Source organism: Dendropsophus ebraccatus, chromosome 3 (genome assembly GCF_027789765.1).
Source record: "Dendropsophus ebraccatus isolate aDenEbr1 chromosome 3, aDenEbr1.pat, whole genome shotgun sequence".
NCBI lineage: Eukaryota > Metazoa > Chordata > Amphibia > Anura > Hylidae > Dendropsophus > Dendropsophus ebraccatus.
Genome location: NC_091456.1, coordinates 164,776,921 through 164,803,318, shown reverse-complemented (window position 1 = coordinate 164,803,318; position 26,398 = coordinate 164,776,921). Strand labels below are relative to the sequence as shown.

The 26,398-nt window shown below is 43.2% G+C and overlaps 1 protein-coding gene across 1 annotated transcript in view; it reads left to right on the top strand.

The window, feature by feature from the left end:
* Positions 1 to 26,398, top strand: part of PARP8 (poly(ADP-ribose) polymerase family member 8) — a 181,359-nt gene that overhangs the window by 134,773 nt on the left and 20,188 nt on the right. Inside the window, exons 11-19 of the mRNA XM_069963050.1 lie at positions 1,397 to 1,519; positions 5,991 to 6,546; positions 10,782 to 10,835; positions 12,489 to 12,584; positions 18,079 to 18,171; positions 19,272 to 19,397; positions 20,798 to 20,863; positions 22,597 to 22,664; positions 25,444 to 25,492. Of these exons, the coding sequence (XP_069819151.1) occupies positions 1,397 to 1,519; positions 5,991 to 6,546; positions 10,782 to 10,835; positions 12,489 to 12,584; positions 18,079 to 18,171; positions 19,272 to 19,397; positions 20,798 to 20,863; positions 22,597 to 22,664; positions 25,444 to 25,492 (1,231 nt within the window). The remainder of the gene's footprint in view (positions 1 to 1,396; positions 1,520 to 5,990; positions 6,547 to 10,781; positions 10,836 to 12,488; positions 12,585 to 18,078; positions 18,172 to 19,271; positions 19,398 to 20,797; positions 20,864 to 22,596; positions 22,665 to 25,443; positions 25,493 to 26,398) is intronic.

The following is a 26,398-nucleotide window of genomic DNA, read 5'->3' as shown; positions in this document are numbered from 1 at the left end:
TATGGATTAAGGGGCAAATGCAGAGAATGCCACGCTTTCATCCCCACATCAGGCCCCACACATCCTAAATCAGACCCCAGATCATATAGTCATTTACAGTAAGCCTTCACTTAGCTCTTTTCTCTTCCAGTTTCCTTGTCTACTGCACCTTGCTTACAGGTCCCCTCTAACAGTCTTCCGGACCTTGCACACAGGTCCCCTCTAACAGTCTTCCTCTCTAACAGTCTTCCTGGGCCTTGTACACAGGTCCCCTCTAAAAATCTTCTGGGGCCTTGTACACAGTTCCCATCTAATAGTCTTCCTGGGCCTTGTACACAGGTCTCCTCTAACAGTCTTCTGGGCCTTGTACACAGGTCCCCTCTAACAATCTTCTGGGGCCTTGCACACAGGTCTCCTCTACCCCCCCCCCCCCCACCCCTAGCCACATCAGGCCCCTGCACAAAAATTAATTCAGTGGAGCATACAAGGTCCTTGGAGAAGAATAAGAACTGACGTCCCATCTCTTTTTGATTCTAGAATAAAGTAATGGCACCAATGCATCTGCACAGAGAAGCTTAGGTCAGGGCTGCTGCAATTATTGGCTTTAATCTGCAATTGATAACAGAGATTACCCCATGGGCCTCCTTCTCCTCAATGCCCAGTCACATTTGGATTTACAGTGCATATAATGCAATGGAGTTAAAAATACATTCCAGAAGTTGCAACTTCTTCACTAAAGAAAAGATGTTGGTGAAATGCAGACAAGGCATCAGGATCAATGTCTTCTATGTGTCATGACCTAATGAAGGCTTCTTCACAGCAGCCGTCCTGGTCATGTGACTTAACACTGGACATTAAGACTTGATGGCCGCAATGGGCAGTGGTTCCAGTTTTGGGTCTATTACAGTATTTTTTCCCCAATATTGTGAGCTTGAAGGAACCTAACCTGTGGATCAGAAAACACCCGTATATCTATATGGAAATAACCTTCCTTATGATATAAGCTGTACTCCTCCCTGCTCCTTATGGTAAATATCCTGTTAACCAGGGATCCAAACCCTAAGGATCTGCGATTTTCTGCAGCAAGTGATGTTGTATAATGATCACTGTGCTGGTTTATTCAGCCCCCGTGTTTGCTAAACTTCATCACTCAGTCTATTCGGATTCCTCCAGGGTGTCAGTCTCTAGAGAACAGAACGTGTTAACGATCCACAGTAAGGGGTGAGTGCATCCAAATCTATGGGGGGGGGGGGGGCTGACACAGACCCTGCGGCTTTAGCTGATAAGTTGGGAAGGAGGGGGTTTGTTTAAGTAAAAAGATTTCGCCCGGAGTTGTCTTCCTGAATAGAAAGGCTTTCAAGCAGTTTGCACAGAGAGGGATGTCTTTAAACAGATGCTGCTTTTGATGTGTGCACAGAATCATGCAGACGTTCGTGACACAGCAATGGAAACAGAGCAAAGAGAAATCAAACTGTTCGCACAAGAAGATATCGGACAAGAAGGTGAAATCTCCTCTGCACATTTTTACTACATTGCGCAGGTAAAGTAACCTTGAAATGTCTTTCAACTGTAAAGTACACGATGCAACCGGTGGAAAAACTGATGGAACTGATGTGGTGTGTAATGGTAGCAGGAGTGCATTCAAAGGAAGGGTATATGGGTCCAGATGGTAGCCAGCCACACTCCATAGCAAGAATAGAAAAAATATGAAGGATCCAGCACTCCAAAATCTGCTAAAATTAGTCTTTATTGTACAGTGTATATCGAAGTTTAAAACTCCATGGCCAGAGAAAAACCACCAACATGTTTCATTCAGGGGTGCTTAACCATGATAAAGCACAGCTACGGAAAACGCGTTGGTTGTTTCTGTCCAGCCATGGAGTTTGCAATCATGTGTAATTCACCAGGACTTCCTGTGTTTGGTCTCTTTTTTTTTTTTTAACAATGAAAAGACCAAATATCAGCACAGAGGGAGCATGGACCACAGTGTGACAGGAAGGGAGACACCTATTGGCCATATGTATAATGTTAATGTAAATAGAGAAAACTTTCCAAAACATTTCATATTTGACTTCTCACCTTTATAAAGCCTTAGCTCGTTGTCAGTGAATGAGAACATCTTAGGCTTCCGACACCATTCCGTCATCCTTTTCCGTTTTAGAGAAAGCGAAACAGAAATTATCGGATCCGTTATAATCCCCATAGGTTTCAATGATATTTTATTGTGCTCCGTTTGACTAAATAGTGCTCCGTTAGCAAGGAATCCGTTCAAGTTCCGTTTTTCTGAACGGACAAAAAAATTGTTTGCAGTATTTTTTTTCCGTTTTCAAAAATGTAACATAAACGGATCGATGCAATCCTTTTTTTTTTATGATGATAGTCAATGGTGACGGATCGAAACGGAAGGTTAATCCGTTTGCGTCCGTTGTTCAAGTTTCCGTCCCATTCCGTTTTCTAGTTGGAGCAGGAAGGGGAGGAGCTGAAAAAAAAAATTTGAAAAACGGACACAAACGGAATTACAAATGGATGACATCGGAAGCAAACGGATGGCAAGTTTTGCTAATTTTACTAAAATAAACGGATACACTAACATTTTTGGCTATCCGTTTGCATCCGTTGACATCTGTTAGCAAATCCGTCTTTAGCTATCCGTTTACAAAAAATTACGGGTCCATCAGTTTCATGTAAAAACGCTAGTGTGGCCGAGCCCTTAGAGAACAATGGAACTGGATTAAGTTCTATCTAGTCTAACAATTCCTCCTGTAGGTAACTATATCAGCTGCTAAATCTTTCTCCTGTTCCTATAGTTTGCAACTCTGTGTCAATGTAGGTAAAAGATAACCAAATATTTTCTACACTAGATACAAGCTTTCAGCTACTGTGAGAAATATAAGGTCTGTACAGAGAGTCGGACTCAGGAAGAGAAACAGATCGCTGATCTCAGGGAGACCAGCCAAAAGACAACACTGCCGGCTGCTAGTGAAAGCGCTCAATGCAGTGAAGTCCTAGGTGCATTGCCCCCTGGGAAACATGAATATGCAAAAGAAGAGCCCGTGGAGCCTCATCAAAGAGTCTCGAAACACAGGACTAGCCAGATATCCCTCCGGGAAGGACCCGGCCAAGGGGTGGCTCCTATAAGGAAACCACCAAAACCACCATATTAAGTGACCCTATAAGTCAATGTAATGACAAGGGAAAAACACTGCAGCCGGCAGTGTTGTCTTTTGGCTGGTCTCCCTGAGATCAGTGATATTTTTCTCTTATGGCTCTACTAGGCATTGCTCCCACCTAGCCAGAATCCTGCTCCACACTGATGAGGGGCAACAACCCGAAACAGCTGTATGTGGATGGTTACCTGGCCTTTGTTTTTCCCTTGTCATTACATTGACTTATAGGGCCACTTAATATGGTGGTTTCCTTACAGGAGCCGCCCCTTGGCTGGGTCCTTCCCGCAGGGATATCTGGCTAGTTCTGTGTTTCGAGAGTCTTTGATGAGGCTCCACGGGCTCTTCTTTTGCATATTCATGTTTTCCAGGGGGCAATGCACCTAGGAGTTCACTTCATTGAGCGCTTTCACTAGCAACCGGCAGTGTTGTCTTTTGGCTGGTCTCCCTGAGATCAGCGATCTGTTTCTCTTATGGCTCTACTAGGCATTGCTTCCACCTAGCCAGAATCCTGCTCCACACTGATGAGGGGCAACACCCTGAAACAGCTGAATGTGGATGGTTACCTGGCCTTGGTTTTTCCCTTGTCATTACATTGACTTATAGGGCCACTTAATATGGTGGTTTTGGTGGTTTCCTTACAGGAGCCACCCCTTGGCTGAGTCCTTCCCGGAGGGATATCTGGCTATTCCTGTGTTTTGAGACTCTTTGATGAGGCTCCACGGGCTCTTCTTTTGCGGACTCAGGAAGAAGCATTTTTTTCGTTTTCTTTTTCTGTAAGCTAGTAGGAGTCTGGAATTGAAACCATCAATTCAGATTTTTTTTGAAAATGTGTAAGACTTACAGTACAACATATGTAAATGAGATTTTTAAACCCCCCTCGAATTATTGGCACGGATATAAGGACACGCTGCAGTTTTTACAATCCTCGGTGTGCCCATTATATTGCAATTTTTTTTTTATTTTAAATCCGCAGCAAATAAATCTCCATGTAACACCTGCAGACCTGACTATAGTTCAATTCTTCTTTCTTATTTAAAAAATTATAGAATCATGCGCAGCCTGAAAATAAGCCCAGTGGACACACGTTTGCCATATGTCACGTCTATGTGAAAGTCCGATATATACACAAGGAGGATGTATTGGTGCATAGAGTGAACCTACAGGGCAAACACCATATGGAGCTTAGGTGTACTAGAAAGCTTAATGACTCTTTATAATGCAATAATTACATTGAAACTGGATCACATGATCACAAAAAAACAAACAAACAGGAGCACAACACCCATCATTGTGAGCGGTGTTGTGCACCTTACAGTATGCAGCATCTTTATAGATCGCTGCTTACAGTGTGGCACCCAAGGGGTTAAAGGAGGATGCACTGTTTCCCCCTTAACCCTTTGGGTGCCATACTGAACAGTCTGGCCCCCAGGGGGTTAAGTAAGGGTCCCCACTTAACCCCTTGGGGGCCAGACTGATGTCAGACTGCACCCATACCAGCAAGGAAGGGGTTAAGTGGCCCCCCTTTCTTGCTGGGATGGGTGTAGTGCAGGGGGGGGGGAGCTTTCTACTCACCCTTCTACTCACCCTTCTATCTTCTCTCTTCTTTCTTCTATCTTCTTTCTTCTATCTTCTCTCTTCGCCAGTCCCCGGCACACTGAGCTTAGTGTGACGGGATCGGCTCTTTATATGTCCGCTCAGCCAATCAGCTGAGCGGACATATAAATCTAAATATTTCTTTTAATGTTGCTATTGTGATAAAGAAAATAGCAGCATTAGAAGAAACATTTGCTGTTTTAATTAAAGTATTAATTAGTACATTGAGCTGTATTACCAGCAATAGGTATAGCCGGCAATACAGCTTCCTGTAGTAGTTAATATTTAATTAATACATTTTCGTTCTAATAAAGTTATTTTTGTTTGTTCAATAGCTTAATTAAAACGAATACATATTTTTGCAATTAAATATATTTAATTTTATGTTTTTTTTATTATTTTATTTATTTATTTTATTTATTTATATATATATTTTTTTATTAACAAAGCATTTAATTGTAAAAGCATAGATTCGTTTTAATTAAGCTATTGAACAATGAAAATATTTTTTTTAAAACAAAACTTTGTTTTATTAATTAAATATTAACTAGTACAGGGATCGGCATTATTGCCGCCAATTGCTAATTGCCGGTAATAACGTGCCCTGTAAAACACTGCTTTCCTGCTTTCCCAAATGCATTCCAGAGGTGTTTGCATCACTTTCTAAAGATGTCTTGGACTTGGTGACCTCCAATTCGTCGAATCTTGATTTCCAGGTCCCAAGAATTTTTCTCCCATAGACTATAATGGGATTCGATATTCGATCCAATCGAATCGAATATTTCACTATTCACTCATCTCTAAAAGACAACGATCAGCTGATAAGCGAATGTTTTCTCGCTCCTTGGCTAATCTTTGTCTTTATTACACCTGATTCTGCAGACAATCGCTCTATGTATGGTGCCTTTACTTTACTGGTCATCATTCCTCAAATGTGTCTGTGCCCCAGTTCACACTGTGAATTATGATACATATTTGAGCATGCATTGTCATGACAAATCCACTGCTACCCCTATTATGTATTTCAGTGTCCTTCCCCTCGGGGGATAATAAGCTTACAAGTGAGTTAAATATACTTTTATGTACTCATTTAATAATCCAGTGTTTAATAACACAGAACTTTCATGTCTTATTGATTCTGGATAAAAGTCATTTTTCTTTACATACTTTCCAAGCAACTTATTTTTTTTTATTTTTTATTTTATTATATTAAAGACTCGCTTCTTATTCCTGTTACTTACATTTTTAAAGGTCGCCAAGCTACCCCCCTCCTGGATGTGGTAAAAGCAAAGTCAAACTAAAGTCGGAACAAGATGGAATCTCTAAAACTCACAAACTGCTGAGAAGGACTTGTTCGAGCACAGTCAAAACTGAAGACATGTGTAACGCAAAATCCCACAGGGCCTTTGGCCGCTCTCTGTCCAGTGATCCTAGGGCCGAACAACCAATGGGCTTAAAACCACACAAACTTTTGAGTCGTCAATGTTCGGCCACCATTAAGCAGGATGAATGCATTTCACTGAAACAACATAAACTCTTAACGCGTTCTTGTTCTGGAGACCCCAGATGTGAGCACAACAGCACCTTGAAGCCCCATAAACTTTTAAGCAGGTCTTACTCTAGTAATGTTCGTATGGAAGAATTGGATGGACTTAAGAACCACAAACTACTCAGCAAGTCTTATGCCAGTGCCCCCAAATCATCAAAAATGGACCTTTTGAAAGAACCTATCGCGGAGGGCAGGCGGCTCTCTCTTACCTCAGGGTTGATTGGTATATTAACTCCAGCTGCATCTTCACAACCTACTGTGCGTACATTGGTATCATTGATAGAGCCTATTTTTTAGATACTTATTTGTATTTGACAATGTGAGAAAATGGTACTTGTCTTCTGGAATGCGGAACTCCCGGCATCATGTATCATTATGATGTTGGAAGCTCAGAGACTAAGGGGACTATTCTATGGGCCGATGGGGGCCCGATCAATAATGTAAACGAGCGCCGATCTGCTAGATCAGCGCTCGTTTACTGGGCCTTTTACACGGCCCGATAATCGTATAGCGAGGGCTGCAGGTACATTGTTACTGATGTTCTTGCAGCCCTTTTTTAAGCTCCATACTTTACCTAAGCATGTTGTAGGGATTCTGGTGCACTCCTACTTCCTCCCAGTCCCGCGCGTGGCAGCAGCTTCGGTGCGGCCTGTCTGAGCTGACAGACCGCTCAGCCAGACACAGGCCGCGGCGGTCCTGGACAGTGATTGGTTAAGCAGTCTGTCAGCTCAGACAGACCGCACTGAAGCTGCTGCTGTGCACGGGACTGGGAGGAAGAAGGAGCGCACAAGAAGCCCTGCAACATGCTTAGGTAAAGTATGGTTCTTGTGAAATCGTTGGTCGCCCGCTGCACATCGCAATTCCACGCAGCGATGCACGGTCGGTGCCCGATGATTCTAAATAAACGATCAGCCGATGACACGATCATCGGCTGATCATTGTCTCTATTCCACGGAGCCATAATTGGCCGAATATCACTCTATGGAATAGGACCCTAAAATTTGAGCTCCTAGTATCATAATGAGCGATGATGCCAGGAACTCTGAATTCCATTCCGTAGCACATTGTCCGTATTTACAGACCATGCATGGAACATGTGAATGCCCTCAAAGTGCGTCTGAATCCAAACCAGATTGCTTAGCCATACATCGCTTTAGTCTGTAGCCTGGAAAAGTCCAGAATGACAGCCATAGGGCTCCAAGGGCTGTATGGATGTTTTAAGGTAGCCCTAGGGATGCATCTATATTTTCCAGGTAGTAGGATCCAACGGCCAAGTGATCAAGATTGGGTTTGGCTAAACCTACTGTAAGTCCTAATTGTAGTCTTTACCTGTAGCCTTTATTCTGATCCTTCCTCCATTACTTAGAGCATGAGCTAACCTTAAAGGGATTATCCAGTGTTAGAAAAACATGTCTACTTGCCTCCAGAGACAATACGACTGTGCTGTCTCTGGAAGAAAGTAGCCATGTTTTTCTAACACTGAATTACCCCTTTAAAATGATTGTCCACTTATTAAGCAGTTATCCCAAGAATAAAAATAAGAAGCTGATCAGAGGCAGCCCAACTGCTGGAACGCCCACCGATCATGTCAACAGAGGCCAATTGTCCCTTAAGTGAATGGAGTGGCACACGCGCTCTGCCGCCACCTCATCTACTGTCTATGGATCTCAGAAGCATAGCCAAGCACTCAGCAATGTTCAGAAGTCCCATGGACTCTCACCAGTCAGATACTAATGCCCTATCCTGGGAAGAGGGAATAATGGTTAATTTTGGGTTAACCCCTTTTTAGAGTACCAGTCATGAAAAATTACTTCTGACATGTCATCAGGCATGAAGAATGGTAGACTCCTATAGCAACGGTAGTACGTTCAAATACAAGCTTTATTTACAACATCTGGTACAAAGCCGGATATTTCTACCTGAATGGGCATTTTATCATGCGGGTCGAAACGTTGCACCTTTGGACCAGATGTAAATAAAGCTTGGATTTTAACGCACTACCAATGCTGTAGGTTGGTTTTGTGCTGTGACGCGGCTCCAACTCCATTAGAATCAATGGAGCCTTGTCACAGAGGGGAGGGAAAATTGTCAGTCGTCACCCCCCTGGGATACACAGGACTTCCTGTTTTCCGTGTTATCCATGATAACTTAAAAAAAATAATAATAATAATGAATGGAATTTACAAGCTTGCTTTAAATCACATCTACTGTTGACTTAGATTTTGAAAGTTATAACGACAGGGACACTTTAAGCCATTTTGAGCTCTCTAAGTTTTTTCAGCCGTTTTTAACAGTTTTAGCAAACAGTCATTTTAGGGGGGGAAAAAAATAGCTGAATAGTGATTGCAGCTCTGGAGTATAATACACATGGTAAATGGGGATCAGCATAAAAATTTACTGTATTACCTGTAATGTGCAGAGTATAAACCACCCAGGAATGGTACAAGTGGAATATATTGGAAGAAGTGTTATTTTGCTACTCTGGTATTAGATTAGGTGTAAGGCTATGTTCACACAACGTATTTTTTCATCTATCTATGGCAACAACGGCCATAGTTAATACGAGAAAATACGTTGGCTGGGTGTCTATGGGATCCTGGCCGAAGCGTATACACACCCTATACGCTCTGTCCGGGATCCCTAGCGGCGCCGCAAAGAACTGACATGTCAGTTTTCTGTGGCCGCTATTCAGTACATTGCAGTCATAGAAAACCATGTCAGTGCACACTATGGAGCGAGCTGCTGCAGTCGCAAGCTTCATAGCGTGCAGTGGGGAGTTCTGATGCGGGCGCTCACGGATACGCCCGCATCAAAACTCTGCGGGCCGAAAGATCATTCAGCCGGTACTGCAGTACCGGCCAGGATGATCTTTTCAGAGACGGCTGGGTCACAGAACGGCCGGTCTCTTACGCCATGTGAACATGGCCTAAACCTGCATTTGACTTTCTCTTTATTGTCAGTGAAGCTATATATTAACATCCACTTTTTCTAATATTAAAGTTAAAGGGGTATTCCAGCAGATTTTTTTTTTCAAATCAACTGGTGTCAAACAGTTCATAACATACTTCTATTTAAAAATCTCCAGTGTTCCAGTACTTATCAGCTGATGTATGTCCTGCTGTATTCTTTCCAGTCTGACACAGCGCTCTCTGCTGCCACCTCTCTCCATGTCGGGAGCTTCCAGAGCAGGAAAGGTTTTCTATGGGCATTAAAGGGGTTGTCCGGCGATAAAAAATTATTCACAGAATAACACACATTAAAAAGTTATACAACTTTGTAATGTATGTTATGTCTGTGAATGGCCCCCTTCCCCGTGTTTCCCCCCACCCACGCTAGACCCGGAAGTGTGGTGCATTATACTCACCGCATCTCGTGTCGTCCACGGTCTCCGATCGTCAGCAGTGACGTCTTCTTCGGGAGGCCAGCGGATCTTCCCGAGTGCCGGCCGCCCTCTGCAGCGTCATCCGAAGCTCAGCCGCGATTGGCTGAGCATAACTGTGCTCAGCCAATCGCGGCTGAGCGGCTGCTGACGTGGCCAGTTATGCTCAGCCAATCGCGGCTGAGCTTCGGATGACGCTGCAGAGGGCGGCCGGCACTCGGGAAGATCCGCAGGCCTCCCGAAGAAGACGTCACTGCTGAGGATCGGAGACCGTGGTCGGCACGTGACAGGTAATGTATAGCGCACCACACTTCCGGGTACACAGGTGGGGGTGGTGGGACACGGGGAAGGGGGCCATTCACAGACATAACATACATTACAAAGTTGTATAACTTTTTAATGTGTGTTATTCTGTGAATAATTTTTTAGCGCCGGACAACCCCTTTAAGGGCTAATGCACACATCCGCAGAAACCCATCCATGCCCAGACGGTTTTGTACGAAATGTAGGACACCGTCTTGGCAGTATTGGAGCTCCCAACGTCATAACTATTCATGATGCTGGGAGCTCCGAAGTCCACTTCGCGGGACACCGTCCGGGCACGCACTGTTTTCTGTGTGCATTAGCCTTAACTATCTGTTTCTGTCACGGACAGAGGTGGCAGCAGAGAGCACTGTGTCAGAGTCAGACTGGAAAGAATTCACCACTTCCTGTAGGACATACAGCAGCTGATACGTACTAGAAGACTGGACATTTTTAAATTGAATAGAAATAATTTCACCATTATCTGTATAACTTTCTGACACCAGTTGATTTGAAAACATTTGTTTTTGTTCCTGACAGAGTAACCTCTTTAATTGCTTTGTGAGTACTACTGTCATACATGACAAGCCAGCTGGACAACCCTATCTATGTTCTATATTAGAGCATACGGGCATCATCCCTGCTCAGGGCCACACCACCCTATTAGTCACAGACGTCAGAAAATCACCCGTGACATGACTGTAATGTGTGAATACATCCTAATCGTGCCACGAATCACAGATTCTCATTAGCTTTGTTTCAATGTGTGAAAATATTAACGTCACTGCATGATATTCATCTTCTATTGTAGCCAACCAGTGGTGCAAAAAGTGTTCCGGCACGAGGCCATGGATTCCTTGTCCAGGTAGGACTGGTCTGGTGCTTTATTCTTTGTAACAATGGGGCCTACAGCTTAGGCGATAAACCAAACACACCCGCCGCCACTGTACATTATAACAATAGCCAAAGTCACAGAGTGTTCTGTGGTCATATAAAAGAACAGGGCTGCAGGCTGGGAACGTTCAGGCAGGTCAAACATTTGTGATCTGGCTCCTAGTGTTCTTAATAAGTATACTGTAGCAGGGGGTAGATTTTGCCTTATAATATACATATTAGCTGCTGAAAAGAACTGAGGCGTGTATTAGGATTATTCTCACCAAGTATACATTCAGCAAAGAGACCAAACATACTAGGCACTAGACCTTTTGGCCAGAGAAAATAAATAAATCAACTGGTATCAAAATGGTATGCAGTACTTATCAGCTGCTGTATGTCCTGCAGGAAGTGATGTATTCTTTCCAGTCTGAGACAGTGCTCTCTGCTGCCACCTCTGTCCATGTCAGGAACTGTCCAGAGCAGGAGACGTTTCCTACAGGTATTTTCTACTGCTCTGGACAGTTCCTGACATGGACAGAGGTGGCAGCAGAGAGCACTGTGTCAGACTGGAAAAAATACACCACTTTCTGCAGGACAAACAGCAGCTGATCTTTACTTAAAGGAATGAATTTTACTTTGAATAGAATCTACAAATTTAGATAACTTTCTGAGACCAGTTTTCTTCTTCTGTAGCTCCCAATGCCGGTTCACAACTTCACCGGTGGTGGAAATGCAGCCATAGGCTATGATCACACAGTGTATCAATAACGTTTGCTTTTTGACATGTTAGCGATATCGGCCACAGGAACATAATTTTATTTTAATTTGATTGCGGACACATTTGGGTGTGCCTGCACTCCAATTAATAGAGATGAGCGAACCTGGAGCATGCTCGAGTCGATCCGAACCCGAACTTTCGGCATTTGATTAGCGGTGGCTGCTGAAGTTGGATAAAGCCCTAAGGCTATGTGGAAATCATGGGTATAGTCATTGGCTGTATCCATGTTTTCCAGACAACCTTAGAGCTTTATCCAAGTTCAGCAGCCCCAGCTAATCAAATACCAAACGTTCGGGTTCGGATCGACTCGAACCCAAACCCGGTTCGCTCATCTCTAACAATTAACCATTGAAGTCCATGCAATATACGGCCATCAGAACGGCCATACATTGTGTGAACAAAGTGAGAACAACAGCAGTTGTTCCTGCATTACCGGCCACAAATAACTGACTAAGTCAATTTTTTGTGCGGCCGTAAGGGAATAATGACCATTGTTCAATACAGTGTGTGAACAACAGCTGTTGTTCCCATAGAGTGCAATGCAGTGCATTATTTTAAGGCAAGAACGGACATTGTTTTAATTGCCTATAAAGCTTGCATGAAAAACATACCCTTAGACTTGCATTGAGAGTCTGTTCAGGTCATGTAACAGAGCCTGGCTCATTCTCGGGATCGGTCAGGTTCTGAATGTGATGTGATATTCTGCCTTATTTAGGCTTCCGGCAATACTCTGATCATTCTGTCCTGACATACACAGTAAAGCTCATAAGTGGTTAGCTTCCTTTTAAAAAAAAAAATACATTTACAAAAAGAATTTGAATAACATCATATTCCACTGGTACATCTTCTATCATTCTTTTGCAGACAATAGAGTTTGCTGAGCAAAGAATACCCGTGCTAAATGAGTACTGCGTGGTTTGTGATGAACCGCATGTATTTCAAAATGGACCAATGCTGAGGGTGAGTGTCTATACATCATGGATCTAATGCATGTCAATGTTGTTTAACATTCAGTTCTGTCATTTCTGAGGGAGGGATAGCTGCAGTGGTGGAGATATAAGGCTGTGGTAGTAGTAGTTGTACCCACGTCTTGGTGTCTTTGGGCGTCCAAATGCCTCTCATGAGAAGACATTAATATTATAAATGGCACATGGTAGGTGAAGGGAAGTTACAACCAATATGAACCCGTTTGTACAGTAGCTGGTGCTCAGACATGAGGGACTTTGGTGGTGCTAAGTGTAAACTGTTCAGGTTCAGCAACGTTCTCTGAACCAGAACACTCGCTGTTTGACTCCTGTCGGCTGGAGAAGTTAGATGCTGCCCTAAAGACTCCTGGAAAACATGAACACATCCATAGGCTGTCTATGTTTTCCTGGCAGCCCCAAGTGTGGCAAATTCTGCAGCCGCCAGGGCATCAGATGCAGATCTCTTGGGACCTTCACCTATCAGGTTCAATTTATAATACTAATGTTTTCTGGTGAGAGACATTTGGACGCCCAAGGACACCAAGACTTAGGTGAAATTTCTACTACCACATCCTTGTAACTCCACCACTACAGGGTTATTGTTAAAGGGGTTGTCTGGACAGGAGTCTTAAGCTATGTTCAGACTACGTAAGAGACTGGCCGTTTCGTGACCCGGCGGGAACCCACCCGGAGTGTATACCCTGTGTAGGTTCCTCCTGTCCCTGGTGCCCATGCTGCCACCGGTACTATGCCGCTTTGGTCCTGGTTCTGCAGCCGCTTTTGGGTTTGGGGATGTAACAGTTTGTAGCCAAAGTCATAAACAGAAGGTTCAGAATAGAGGAGCTGCTTTATATACCCGGTGATTGAAGGTGATTGGAAGGGTGTGAGCTGACGATGGGCAGAACTCGGGTTGACAGCAGCAGTGAGAGGATGGCGGAAACGCAATGCAGAGAAGGTAATCCAGCAGCCATGCCACCCAGAAGAAGCAGTACACAAACAGACATACACCTCTTAACAGGAGTCCCTGCTCCACTTCAAGACGAATCCTGAAAAATTTTAATTTGGACAAATTTACTTAATTCTGATTGATGGTGCCTATTAAAATGAATGGCCAACCGTATAATAAATATCACCCTAGTCCTCCAAAGTGGACTCTTTGCGGCGGGTGGCTGCTCTGGCTTATAGAGGAAGCACCATATCCCCTTTGGTAGAATAGCGCCATTGTTTATAACCTTCATTGGCGGACACAGAAGGGAATGAAGGAAAGGTAAATGACGGCCTTCTTGCACTCAGCTTTGATGTTAGATTATGGGCAGGGATCTAATCTGCTGTGTATGCTGCATTATTCATACGTTGTAGCCTTTTGATTATGGGATGAAATAGGTTTGTGCCAGATGATAATGAGTTCATTAGCTTTACGTCTGCTCCTCCTGTCCTGAGATGTGAATGGGAGAACATTCATTACTTTCCTGGCTTGTAAACAGCTCTTTTGTTTCTATTATATCTTTGTTTGATGTAATTATGATTAAGGTCAGAAAGTATCAATGCGTTTCCCCATTAATAGGATGCTAAGCACAACATGAGATCGTAAATTCAGGCCGTTCATGTAATGAATTGTATGCAGAGCCTTGTCTTGGTTGATGTACTGACTGTGCCGTAGCAGCAGGAAATTATGCTGAAGCATCTGTACTTAGGGCCCCATTGGACCATGCGAGCAGCCCTGTAAGCGATCGCCGATCTCATAGATTGGCATATTTTTACACAGCTCGGTAATCGTCCAGATAGGGCTGCAGAGACGATCCAGTGATCAGCCATCTGCTGCACATCCCTGATTACACAAGGAAATGTGTGATCAACCATAACGAAGGTCCAGAACAAGTGTTTGCTGATCAGGATTTGTTGCTAAATCCACATTTACACATCTACATTTACCTGACAGATTTTGGAAAATTCTCCTCTTGAATTCCAAAAAGAAATCCAATGCATAGCCTCAGATTTGTGATGCATATTTTGGTATTTGGCATTTTAGGTAATCTGGAGAGTTTTTTTTTTCTTATATCAACTGTAGTCTGAAAGTTATACAGCCTTCCAGTACTCAGCTGCTATTCTTCCTGCAGGAAGTGGTGTATTCTTTCCAGTCTGCTGCCATCTCTGTCCATGTCAGGAACTGTCCAGAGCAGGAGTGGGTTTTCTATGGTGATTTGCCACTGCTCCGGACCGTTTCTGACATGGACAGAGATGGCAGCAGAGAGAACTGTCTCTGTCTGGAGAGAATACATGACTTCCTGTAGGAAATATAGCAGCTGATAAGTACTGGAAGACTGGAGATTTTTTTATAGAAGTAATTTACTAATCTGTATAATTTTCTGACACCAGTTGATTTAAAAGATTTTTTTCCTCCAGAGTACCCCTTAGAGCAGTGATTTTTAACTAGTGTGCCACGACACATGGTCGTGTGTGCCGCGGGGAAAGTTCCCCAAACTATGGTGCCCTTGCAGATCGCCCCGCTGCTGCTGTCCACCTCACCTACTGGCCGCCTGTAGCGCCCGGACGTGCTCCTCCTATCCAATCAGCGGAGACCGGGAGCGTGGTGCGCTGCGGCGGGCCGTGATGCACGCATCCAATCAACGTGTGCGCTACGGCCCGCCGCAGCGCACCACGCTCGCGGTCTCCGCTGATTGGAGGAGCACGTCCGGGCCTTACGGGCGTCCAGTAGGTGAGGCGGACAGCAGCGGCGACCATCTCGGAGGAGGTGAGGAGGAAGGGGGGGGAGAGAAACAGGAGAAAACAATGAGGGAGAGAAAGCTGGGGATGGGGGAGAGAAACATGGGGATGGGGGAGAAACAGGGGAGAGAAGCAGGGGGGAGAGAAACATGGGGATGGGGGAGAGAAACAGCGGAGAGAAGCAGGGGGGAGAGAAGTTTGGGGGAGAGAAGTATGGTGGAGAGAAGCACAGGAGAGAGAAGCACAGGAGAGAAGCATGGGGGAGAGAAGCACAGGAGAGAAGCATGGGGGAGAGAAGCACAGGAGAGAAGCAGGGGGGAGAAGTATGGTGGAGAGAAGCACAGGAGAGAAGTAGGGGGGAGAAGTATGGTGGAGAGAAGCACAGGAGAGAAGTAGGGGGGAGAAGTATGGTGGAGAGAAGCACGGGGGAGAAGAAAACAGGCCCAGGTTTCACACTGAGTGAGTATAAATACATTTAGAATCTATATTATTAACTATATGTATAATATGTGCTGTCTTAGTGTCATTTTGTGCCATTTTGGTTGGTGGTGTGCCCCGGGATTTTTTAAGTATAAAAAGTGTGCCGCGGCTCCAAAAAGGTTGAAAATCACTGCCTTAGAGCTATGTTCCCACACAGTAGTTTGCTCAGTATTTTGCAACCAAAACTTGGAGTGGATTGAAAACACAGAAAGGCTATGTTCCCACACTGTTGAATTTGAGTGGATGGCCGTCATTTAAAGGAGAAGTCAGGCGAAAATTTAAAGTATTGTATTGCCCCCCAAAAGTTATACAAATCACCAATATACTCTTATTATGGGAAATGCACATAAAGTGTTTTTTTTCCCTGCACTTACTACTGCATCAAGGCTTCACTTCCTGGATGACATGGTGATGTCACTTCCTGGATAACATGGTGATGTCACTTCCTGGATAACATGGTGATGTCACGACCCGACTCCCAGAGCTGTGTGGGCTGTGGCTGCTGGAGAGGATCATGGCAGAGGGATGCTCAGTGTCCCTCCAGTGTCCTGTGTCCCTCAGTGTCCCTCTGCCATCATCCTCTCCAGCAACCACAGCCCGCACAGCTCTGGGAGTCAGGTCGTGACATCACCATTTTATCCAGGAAGTGACATCACCATGTTATCCAGGAGGTGACATCACCATGTTATCCAGGAAGTGAAGCCTTGATGCAGTAGTTAGTGCAGGGAAAAAAGCACTTTATAAGCATTTCCCACAATAAGTATATTGGTGATTTGTATAACTTTTAATGGAACAATACAATACTTTAATAAAAATTTTTGCAGGACTTCTCCTTTGATAGCAAATAATTGCCCTTATATTAAAACAAAGGCTTTTATTTGTCATTAAGTGGCTGCCATCCACTCAATAGCCTTTCTGTGTTTTTAATCCACTCCTGGTTTTGGTTGCAAAAATACTGTACTTTGCAACAACGACCGTTGTTTATTGATAGGGATTGATCACATGAAAGTGTATGGAATAATGGCCATAGTGTATACACCCTTTATACACTACGGCCATTGTTCCCTGCGGCCGTGCAAAATAATTGACAAGTCTATTTTGTACGGCATAAAAAATAGGCTGCGCATATAGAGGGAGATTTATCAAACATGGTGTAAAGTGAAAATGGCTCAGTTGCCATTGGTTGCTAGGGGCATTGCTGATTGGTTGCTAGGGGCATAGCAACCAATCAGATTCCACCTTTCATTTTCCAAAGAGTGTGAGGAATGAAAAGTGTAATCTGATTGGTTGCTAGGGGCAACTGAGCCAGTTTCACTTTACACCATGTTTGATAAATCTTCCCCATAGTGTAAAGTACGGCTCCCGGCTGTACCTTACACTGTGTTCTATGGCAAATTGGAGTGGGGGCACACCTGAATGTGTGTGCATTCCAATTAAAATAATGTGATGATCATCCGGTTGATACTGCAATATCGGCCGATAAAACATGTCAGACACAGACACATTGTTTTACACAGCCATGTCAAACAACGGCCGATGTTCTAACAGCGCGTAACCATGGCGTAAAACAGTATTTACCTGCTGATCCAGATGATTTTTTTTCAGAGGTAAATTGCCTTCTTTTACTACGCAGAATCATCCTTCTGTACCAAGATAGCAGGGTCGTCCTGGAAATTAACCCTTCTCTTGTTATCTGTCTGTTGAAATTACAGCATTGCTCTACCCCACTATTATTATGGGGGGCTACATGGATAAGCATTGCTGTTGGCAGATAGCTTTTACCAGTGTAGCCGAATTTATTTCCCACTGCCATAACGTTTCCTTTTGAGACGCAAAGGATGATACACCCTAATGCACAAAGCCGCGCATTCAGATTTTATAATGAAATTAGGCCGCGCTCCTTCGTTCTCATTCGAAGCAATGAAGCAAAGCCCATTGTGCGGTGCTTTACTGTACATCAACTTATTTGACATCTCATTTCACAACTGCTGAGCAATGTAGAAGCATTTCATGAATTAAAACATGGAGAGCCTGCAGGAGCTATTTAAATACCGCCGTGTGTGCTATTTGTCTTGTTATAGCAGCGCCATCTGGTGGCCAGTGATTGTTATTGACCAGCTTTTGTGTTTGTTTTTTATTCTTTATAATCTACTGTATATTATCCCATTTAATTTTAACTAATGCAAAAAAAAAAAAAAAATTACCAATAAAGATGTAATAAACCCCCGGCTGTACATTTTATTTGCCATATAAACTGATGTTTGTCGTCTTTCTTTTCTCCACAGCCTACCGTATGTGAACGAGAGCTGTGTGTATTCGCTTTTCAGACACTGGGTGTTATGAATGAAGCTGCAGATGAAATTGCAACCGGTGCTCAGGTATATAGAGTAACGTCATAGACAAATATGTGTAACTTCTCACAAAATCCTCTGTTCTATTATTGATATTGTGTTCTATGTGGGCTACTTTGCCCCTGTAGTGCTAGAAGTGATATGGGGTACATCCATCCTTCATAGGAATAATAGATTAGTGGATAGTAGCCAATTGAACATTGACAGCAGCACAGAGTATTTCAGCTCATGGGAACAGCTGGGAATTTTAGCATATAAATACCATTTTTTTTTTTTCGTGTCCATTTACTAAGGAGCTATTCCAGCGTCTACCAAAAAACTGGTATAGTACTGGTATAGTTGCCATTATGGGGCCCAGATTGCTGGTAATTGCATCTATGGAAGCTGCGTCACTTAAAATATCTGTAATAAAGGGTTTGATGAGTTACGAAAAGGGCAGGAACACTGGATGAAAGAAGTTGGATGTCATGTGGTTGCATGGGATCTAAAAATGTTGTCAAGCTTCTCTCAAGATTCTTTTCAGGTTTGAGTTTGTAAGTTGGTCAGATTTATCAAATTTGGATGACAAATTGGACGTGGATGTGCCCTAGATGGATTACCCTTTTATGTACAGGAGCAGGGACACCTGTCAAAGGCAACTGTCCCTGCTCCTGTATAGTACATTGACAGATAGAGTATCCAATCCAGTAAACACAGTTAGCAAAAGCTACATACAGCATTGCTGCCTACCTATGGGACTCTTACTGTACAGTTGCAGAGACACCTGTCAAAGGCAACTGTCCCTGCTCCTGTATAGTACATTGACAGAGAGAGTATGCAATCCAGTAAATATAGTCAGCAGAAGCTATGATACATACAGCATTGCTGCCTACCTCTGGTCTTCTTATTGTACAGGAGCAGGGATAAAACATGCTCCAAACAAATTATAAGAGTTTGGATTATAACTAATCCATATTGTGTATGTGATCCACACTGAATCCAGGTCCTGGCCAATTGATTTACTCATCTCTAGTTGCACGCGACATACCGCAACCGTGTGATGGACATAGTGAATGTGGCACGTTAACATGCGGTCATACTATACACATGCAGTATTTCGAATATTTTCTGTTGTGTGACGCTTCCAGGTGGTCGATCTCCTTGTGTCAATGTGTCGTTCTGCTTTGGAATCTCCAAGGAAAGTTGTTATATTTGAGCCATATCCTTCAGTGGTAGACCCCAATGATCCTCAGACCCTGGCCTTTAATCCACGGGTAAGTACTTTTCCTTTTAATTCTTTATTTAGGTCTTTATTAGAGATGAGTGAACCTGGAGCATGCTCGAGTCGATCCGAACCCGAACTTTCGGCATTTGATTAGCGGTGGCTGCTGAACTTGGATAAAGCCCTAAGGCTATGTGGAAATCATGGATATAGTCATTGACTAAATCCATGTTTTCCAGACAACCTTAGAGCTTTATCCAAGTTCAGCAGCCCCAGCTAATCAAATGCCGAATGTTCGGGTTTGGATCAACTCGATCCTGAACCCGGTTCGCTCATCTCTAGTCTTTATCTACTAGTAGGAAACCCCCTGGACTAAATAAGTCCCAGTCCCTCCCAGTAATGAGTTATGCCACCACCGTTAGGCTGACATGACATATACGTAGCTTGTGCAGTGGCAAAACATAGGTCCTTTGTGCAAAAAAAAAAAAAAAAAACAGTGCCACACCTCAGGTTGTGTGTGATATTACAACTTGGCTCTGTTCACTTCAATGGAATTAAGCTGCAATACCAAACACAATCTGTGGACAAAAGTGGCACTGCTTCTTCTAATTCTTGATAACCCCTTGAAAATAAATTTCTCTGTCTCTGTCGCCCATATCAGCCAATCACAGAGCAGCTTCTATTTTCCAGTTGTACTGTAGGATATAAAAGTTGGTCTGTGATTGGTTGCTACTAGTGTTGAGTGAGCACTTAATGCGATTGTATCATCGTTTTTGTTTTTTTTTATGCTAATACATCTGCGCCGGGATGCCCGAGGTGCAGTCCTTTTTTTGAACCGCCGCCTGGTTCCCCTGCGGCGGTCTATTCCCAAACACTGGCCCAGCTTGAAGCACTAGGGGCAGGTCCGCAGTATGGCAACCCCCCCCCCCCTCTATGACACGGATTCATTGATTTTAATGGAGCCGCATCACAGAGGGGAGGGGAGATCGTCATGCTGGGGGCTGGCGGGCCTGCCCCCAGTGCTCCATGCCGGACCGGCGCCGTGCGGGGGAATTGGGCGGTGGTTTAAAAATAGGACAGTGCCACCAGAACCCCCGCGCTGTTGCCAATCCGTTAACCTAAAAAACCCAAAGCGATTTACCTGATGGCACATTCGCTTGTCACGCTTGTTATGCATTCGATCGCTCAAACGTTAGTTATTGAAGGTGTTCGGCCACTTTTACCCTGATGCTCGGTCAAGCACTATTCTCGACCGAACATGCTCGCTTATCACTAGGTGCTATGGGTAAAAAAGATGTTTGTTTTTTTTTCTTTTTATTGATTTTTCAAATTAGTGTAAGAGATTTAACGGGACATTTATACAAAGCTTCTCGACATTTTATGTAAATTTTAACCTTTACTTTGGCATTTTGGTATTGTTTTTCCTAACATAACTTTATTTTCTCCCGACAGAAAAAGAACTACGACAGAGTGATGAAAGCGTTAGACAGTATCACTTCCATCAGAGAGATGACGCAAGTGAGCCCATTTATTTTTATATGACAATTAGTTTCATGCTATCTTGTTATACACTGACATAGATGAGACACGACTGATAAATATAGCCGATACAATGGTTGCCTGGAAACGGCCGCCACGCCACTGAGGTCTCCAAATACATGACTGATATCAGAGACTATGGGAACGGATCGCTGCCGTGACTATAAGCATAAAAACTGTGGGGGAACTTACATCCCCGATCCCAGCTGAGCGGCCGTTTGCAGCCAATTCGTGTACAACAAGTCTGCAGAACAAGCGGCATCCTGGTGCCCCATTGTTCTGGTAGTCTTTCTATAGGGGTCTATGGAGCTCCGGGACTCTTGTTCATGAGATCATAGGGTGGCCTAGTGATTCCAGGTCCTGTCGGTAGGGCATATATGTCGGTTGTATGACAACTTCTCTAATACCCTAATGCTTCCATGCGGCCGTTATTTTATACATTGTGTGAACCAATGGCTGTTGTTTCCATAGACTTTAATGGAAATCATTGAGGCATGAAAACAATGGGGGAGATTTATCAAACATGGTATAAAGTGAAACTGGCTCAGTTGCCCCTAGCAACCAATCAGATTCCACCTTTCATTCCTCACAGACTCTTTGGAAAATGAAAGGTGGAATCTGATTGGTTGCTAGGGGCAACTGAGCCAGTTTACCTTTACACCATGTTTAATAAATCTCCGCCAATGGCCGTTTTTTGTTGTTTTTTTTTTATTCAAATGGCGGCCGTTAAATAGGGGGTACTCTGGCGAAAATCTTTTTCTTTCAATATAAATGGTATCAGAAAGTTATATAGATTTGTAATTTACTTCTACTTAAAAATCTTAAGTCTTCCAGTACTTATCAGCTACTGTCCTACAGGAAGTGGTGTACCCTTTTTAGTCTGACACAGCGCTCTCTGCTGCCACCTCTGTCCATGTCAGGAACTGTCCACAGCAGGAGATGTTTTCTATGGGTATTTGCTACTGCTCTGGACAGTTCCTGAAATGGACAGAGGTGGCAATAGAGAGCACTGTGTCAGTCTGGAAGGAGTACACCACTGCATACAGCATACAGCAGCTGATAAGTATTGGACGGCTCGAGATTTTTAAATAGAAATAAATTACAAATCTATATAACTTTCTGACAGAAATTGATTTGAAAGATTTTTTTTCTGCCTTTAAGTATTGTGTAGCTGGTCACTATACACTTGTATTATATGAGCACAGCACTGCTACCTAGTATATTGGTCTTGTAGTGTATGGCAATAGTGGCACCATATAATTTTATGTGTAATACAATACATATAGTATTACTTGGGTACCATACTGCATTGTAAGGTATAGTTATTTGTACACTATAGGGTCATGTATCATAGTTGCCATCGTACAGGACATCAACCAGCATATGGCCGTCCCTTCTTATATGGGCAATTACAAAGGCTTTAAGAAACCATACCGTGCTGCGGAGAGTATCTGTTGGATTTATTGATAAAAAGCAGGTGTTGTCGTCCGCTGACATAAGTGATGGCTTGGAGGAGTCTTATGTTCTTAGGAGGAGGAAGCTTGTCCTCATGTCACCCCAGCATATCACTTTGCATTACAGTCACAGCTACTACAGCAAGTTCTTCCCATGTCAGTCCTTTATGTGTTACAGCAATGATTAACTCATTGTACGCCAGGTCTGCATCGCCTGCACCATCATATACCTAGTAACACCGCGTCTGTTTCTTCTAGGCACCTTATTTGGAAATCAAGAAGCAGATGGATAAGCAAGATCCCCTAGCCCATCCTTTGCTGCAATGGTTGGTGATGCTATTTATAAGCCAAACAGTCTACGTAGCTTCCTGAGAAATACATTATTTCCCAAATCAAATCTGCTGCTGCCAAGATATTGGGAAATAGGAACGATATCCTCAGCGAAAGATGACAAATAACAGGAGCCCAACCCGAATGCATTATACCATATTCATCATCTCATGTGACCATACTGTGGCAGGATGATGGAATAAAAAAAAATTCTTAATACACAGAGGTCATTTTGGAAGGAAATTCTTAAAGTGTCACTGTCGCTTAATTTATTTTTTTATTTTTTTTTGCAGAAATCAATAGTACAGGTGATTTTAAGAAACTTTGTAATTGGGTTTATTAACGAAAAAAATGCATTTTTATCATGAAAAAGCAGTTTGAAGCTTTCCCCCCTGTCTTCATGGTTTTCTATGAAGAAGGGGAGGGGTGGAGGGAGATGTGGCAACAAAACAGGACAATAAAGAGTTAATTTACAGCTACATCACCGGCTCCTCTGAAGTGCGCACTGACCTCTCTGACCTCTGATTACCGACTTTCACACAGGTCCCGCTGTGTAATCCTTTGTTCTCTGCTCTCTGCTGCCGACCAATCTCCCTCCTCCCCCTCCCCTCTCCATAGATTACACAGGGCTCGACTGATGTAAAGTTTCCTGATAATGAGCAGTGAATGAGAGAGAGGAAGGAAGGGGAGGACCTGGGGAAAGTCTTTTTGAATGCAGATAATGGCAGATTTGTCTAATAAACCCAATTACAAAGTTTCTTAAAATTGCCTGTACTATTGATTTCTGCAAAAAAAACCAAACGAGTGACAAGCAACACACATGCCGAACAAAGTGAACGAGAACCTTTAGGTTATCATTACACACAGAAAAATACAGACGTCATTTTGAGGGAAAAATATTGCCATATTTTCAATGTAATAATACCCTTAATTGAAGTCAAAGGGTAATTAGCCAGCAGTGTATACACAGTATAGAAAAATGGCTGGATTTGATAACGACCGTCCATATAATATATATATAATATGTTATTTACCCCCTGCTGTTGAAAAATACATCCGTTTTTTTTCACCTGTTCACACACTGTTTTGTTTTTACTCAAAATCACAGCCATATTTTGGTATTATTTTACTGTATGTGAACATAAGCTTAATGTTTAGTTTGTAGTGGTATACATTTGTCCTGGTTGTCTGATGGACTCTCAGATATATGGCTTGTTACAATACGTCTTAGGCCTCGTTCACACTATGTATTTTATCATTAAACAACAGCCATTGTTGCAGGTTGCAATAACGGCCGTTGCTTAATGACAGTGGCAGATTACGTTGCAGCCTATGGAATCACGGCCGTAGTGTATACACTACAGCCAGAGTTCTCTGTGGCCACAAAAAATAATGGACAGGTCTATTTTGTGTGGCCGCTATACATTGAACAGCGGACGTACAAGATAGCCTGTGCTCACAGTGTAAAGTACGTCTCCCGGCCGTACTTCACACTGTAATCTATGGCAAAATAGACCCGAATGTGCCCGCATTCAAATTCAAATAAAGCGATGTTCACCCAGCCCATACCATCTTCTGAGAGTACACGGCATAGGTTCCCATTCAGTGACTACAAGAAAACATGAAGAAATATAGGATTGTATTGAGTACATTATTGGGCTATGTTCACACATTGTAAGTTCTGTGGGAATCACGGCCATTGTTACAACAGCCGTGATTCCCACAGAACTTACATAGTGCTGCCTTCCGAGGGAATTCCAGTCAGAGTGTATACACATAGTATACACTCCAGCCAGAATCCCTAGCAGCGCCATAAAAAATGAAATGTCAGTTTTCTGCGGCCGCTATTCATTGAAAACCCTGTCAGTGCTCACAATGGAGCGAGCGGCTCCGACCACATGCTCCATAGTGTGCTGTGGGGAGTTCTGATGCGGGCGCGCACAGATGCGCCTGCATCAGAACTAAGCGGCACTAAAGATCATCCGACCGGTACTGCAGTATTGGCCGGGATGATCTTTTCAGAGACCGGCAGTTCCGTGACCGAACGCCCGGTCTCTTACAGTGTGTGAACACAGCCTTGTAATGTATGCTATATACTTTATAGGGGAGAATGTATATGTGGTACCTTATAGAATGGTATGGTACTTAATAGAACATCAGATTTTTTTTCTATGTAGTTTACTGTAAGAGACCATCATAATTTTCATGATTTATTGGCGGCCATCATTATTATAATATTCTATATACCCAGACGGCTGCCTTCCCCCAATATGTACCCGAAGTGGGAACATAGCCTAATAGTACTTATCCATAACAATATATATCCAGCTTGTAAACACCTTATTAGTTCCCATCAGTGCAATACGATAAGAAAAAAAAAGTTCCGCCCATTGCTCCAGCAGATTGTCATTGCATGGAACAATAAAGCGTTATGGAAATAAAGATGTAGATAATGGAGCCAATATATTATGTCACCTTATGATTGAGAGCGGCCGGCTTTCTGCCGTGGCTTATTACTTTCATCACAGTTTTTATCTTTGGCGTCGAGCCGACAGTGTTTGTCACTGTAACCGAGACCATTTCCTTTCCACTTTGTTACCTCGCACATTAAAGATTTCGACAGTAAAGCCAATAAGAGAGGAGGCTGGAGAGCGGATATGTGCGGATATGTGCCATTCTCCACGCAATTACCATGCAAATCTCCAACACATACTGAGATTTAGGAACTAAGTAAAGGAGAACATCTGTTTATTCTTTGCTTATTTTTTTTCGCAGGGTTATTTCAAGTAATAGATCTCATATAGTGAAACTGCCAGTTAACAGGGTAAGTTGGTTCTCCTATATAACCAATGGAATCTTTGGAGTTGATTATATGGTGTGTTACTTTATGTGTTATACGCTGCATGATTTTGTTCTCTTTTATTCTTTATTCTTGTCACTATATATTTTATACTGTGGATCAAAGTTTTACAGCCTAACGCACCATATTTTTCCTAATAACCCGGCATATTGGGGCTTCTTTTCCTTGTGGCCCGCTGGGATCACTCTTCTCATGTCCTTGGTTGCCCAACTGGATAAATGGGGAAATAAAGCGTGTCGCCAGTGGTTCATGGGAATGACTTACTACTAATGCAGTAGTTTTATCTGGTGGCCCAGTGGAATTAACCGAGTTTCTTTATTTTTGCTTGTGTCTCCAGAATTATAAATTGGCTGTACAGTATATCCAACATACATTATACTATATAATGGAAAACAGATCACCGATATCAGGGAGACCAGTCAAAGATAACACTGCCGGCTGCTTGTTAAAGCACTCAATGCAGTGACATCCTAGGTGCATTGCTCCCTGCTAAACATGAATCTGTAAAACGGGCTCTTTTTTTGCATATACTATATAATGGCTGTTCGATCTAGTGCAGAAGTTGAATTACGATATATACTGTATATACTATATATAGTCTTATAGACGCTAGAGTTGAGTGGAACTTGAGCATGGTTGAGTCTGATCATTGAGTATATGAATATCGGAGGCTGAAGAAGTTAGATGCAGCCGTAAGGAGTCTGGAAAAACATGGATATGGCCTATGGCTGTATTCATGTTTTCCCAGACTTTCTAGACGTCATACAACTTCTTCAAGCACCTATATTCAAAAGCATGCTCAAGTGGCACTCAACTCTAATACAAACCCGTCAGCTACAATATGGCCCAATGTGATGTACTGTATGGTAT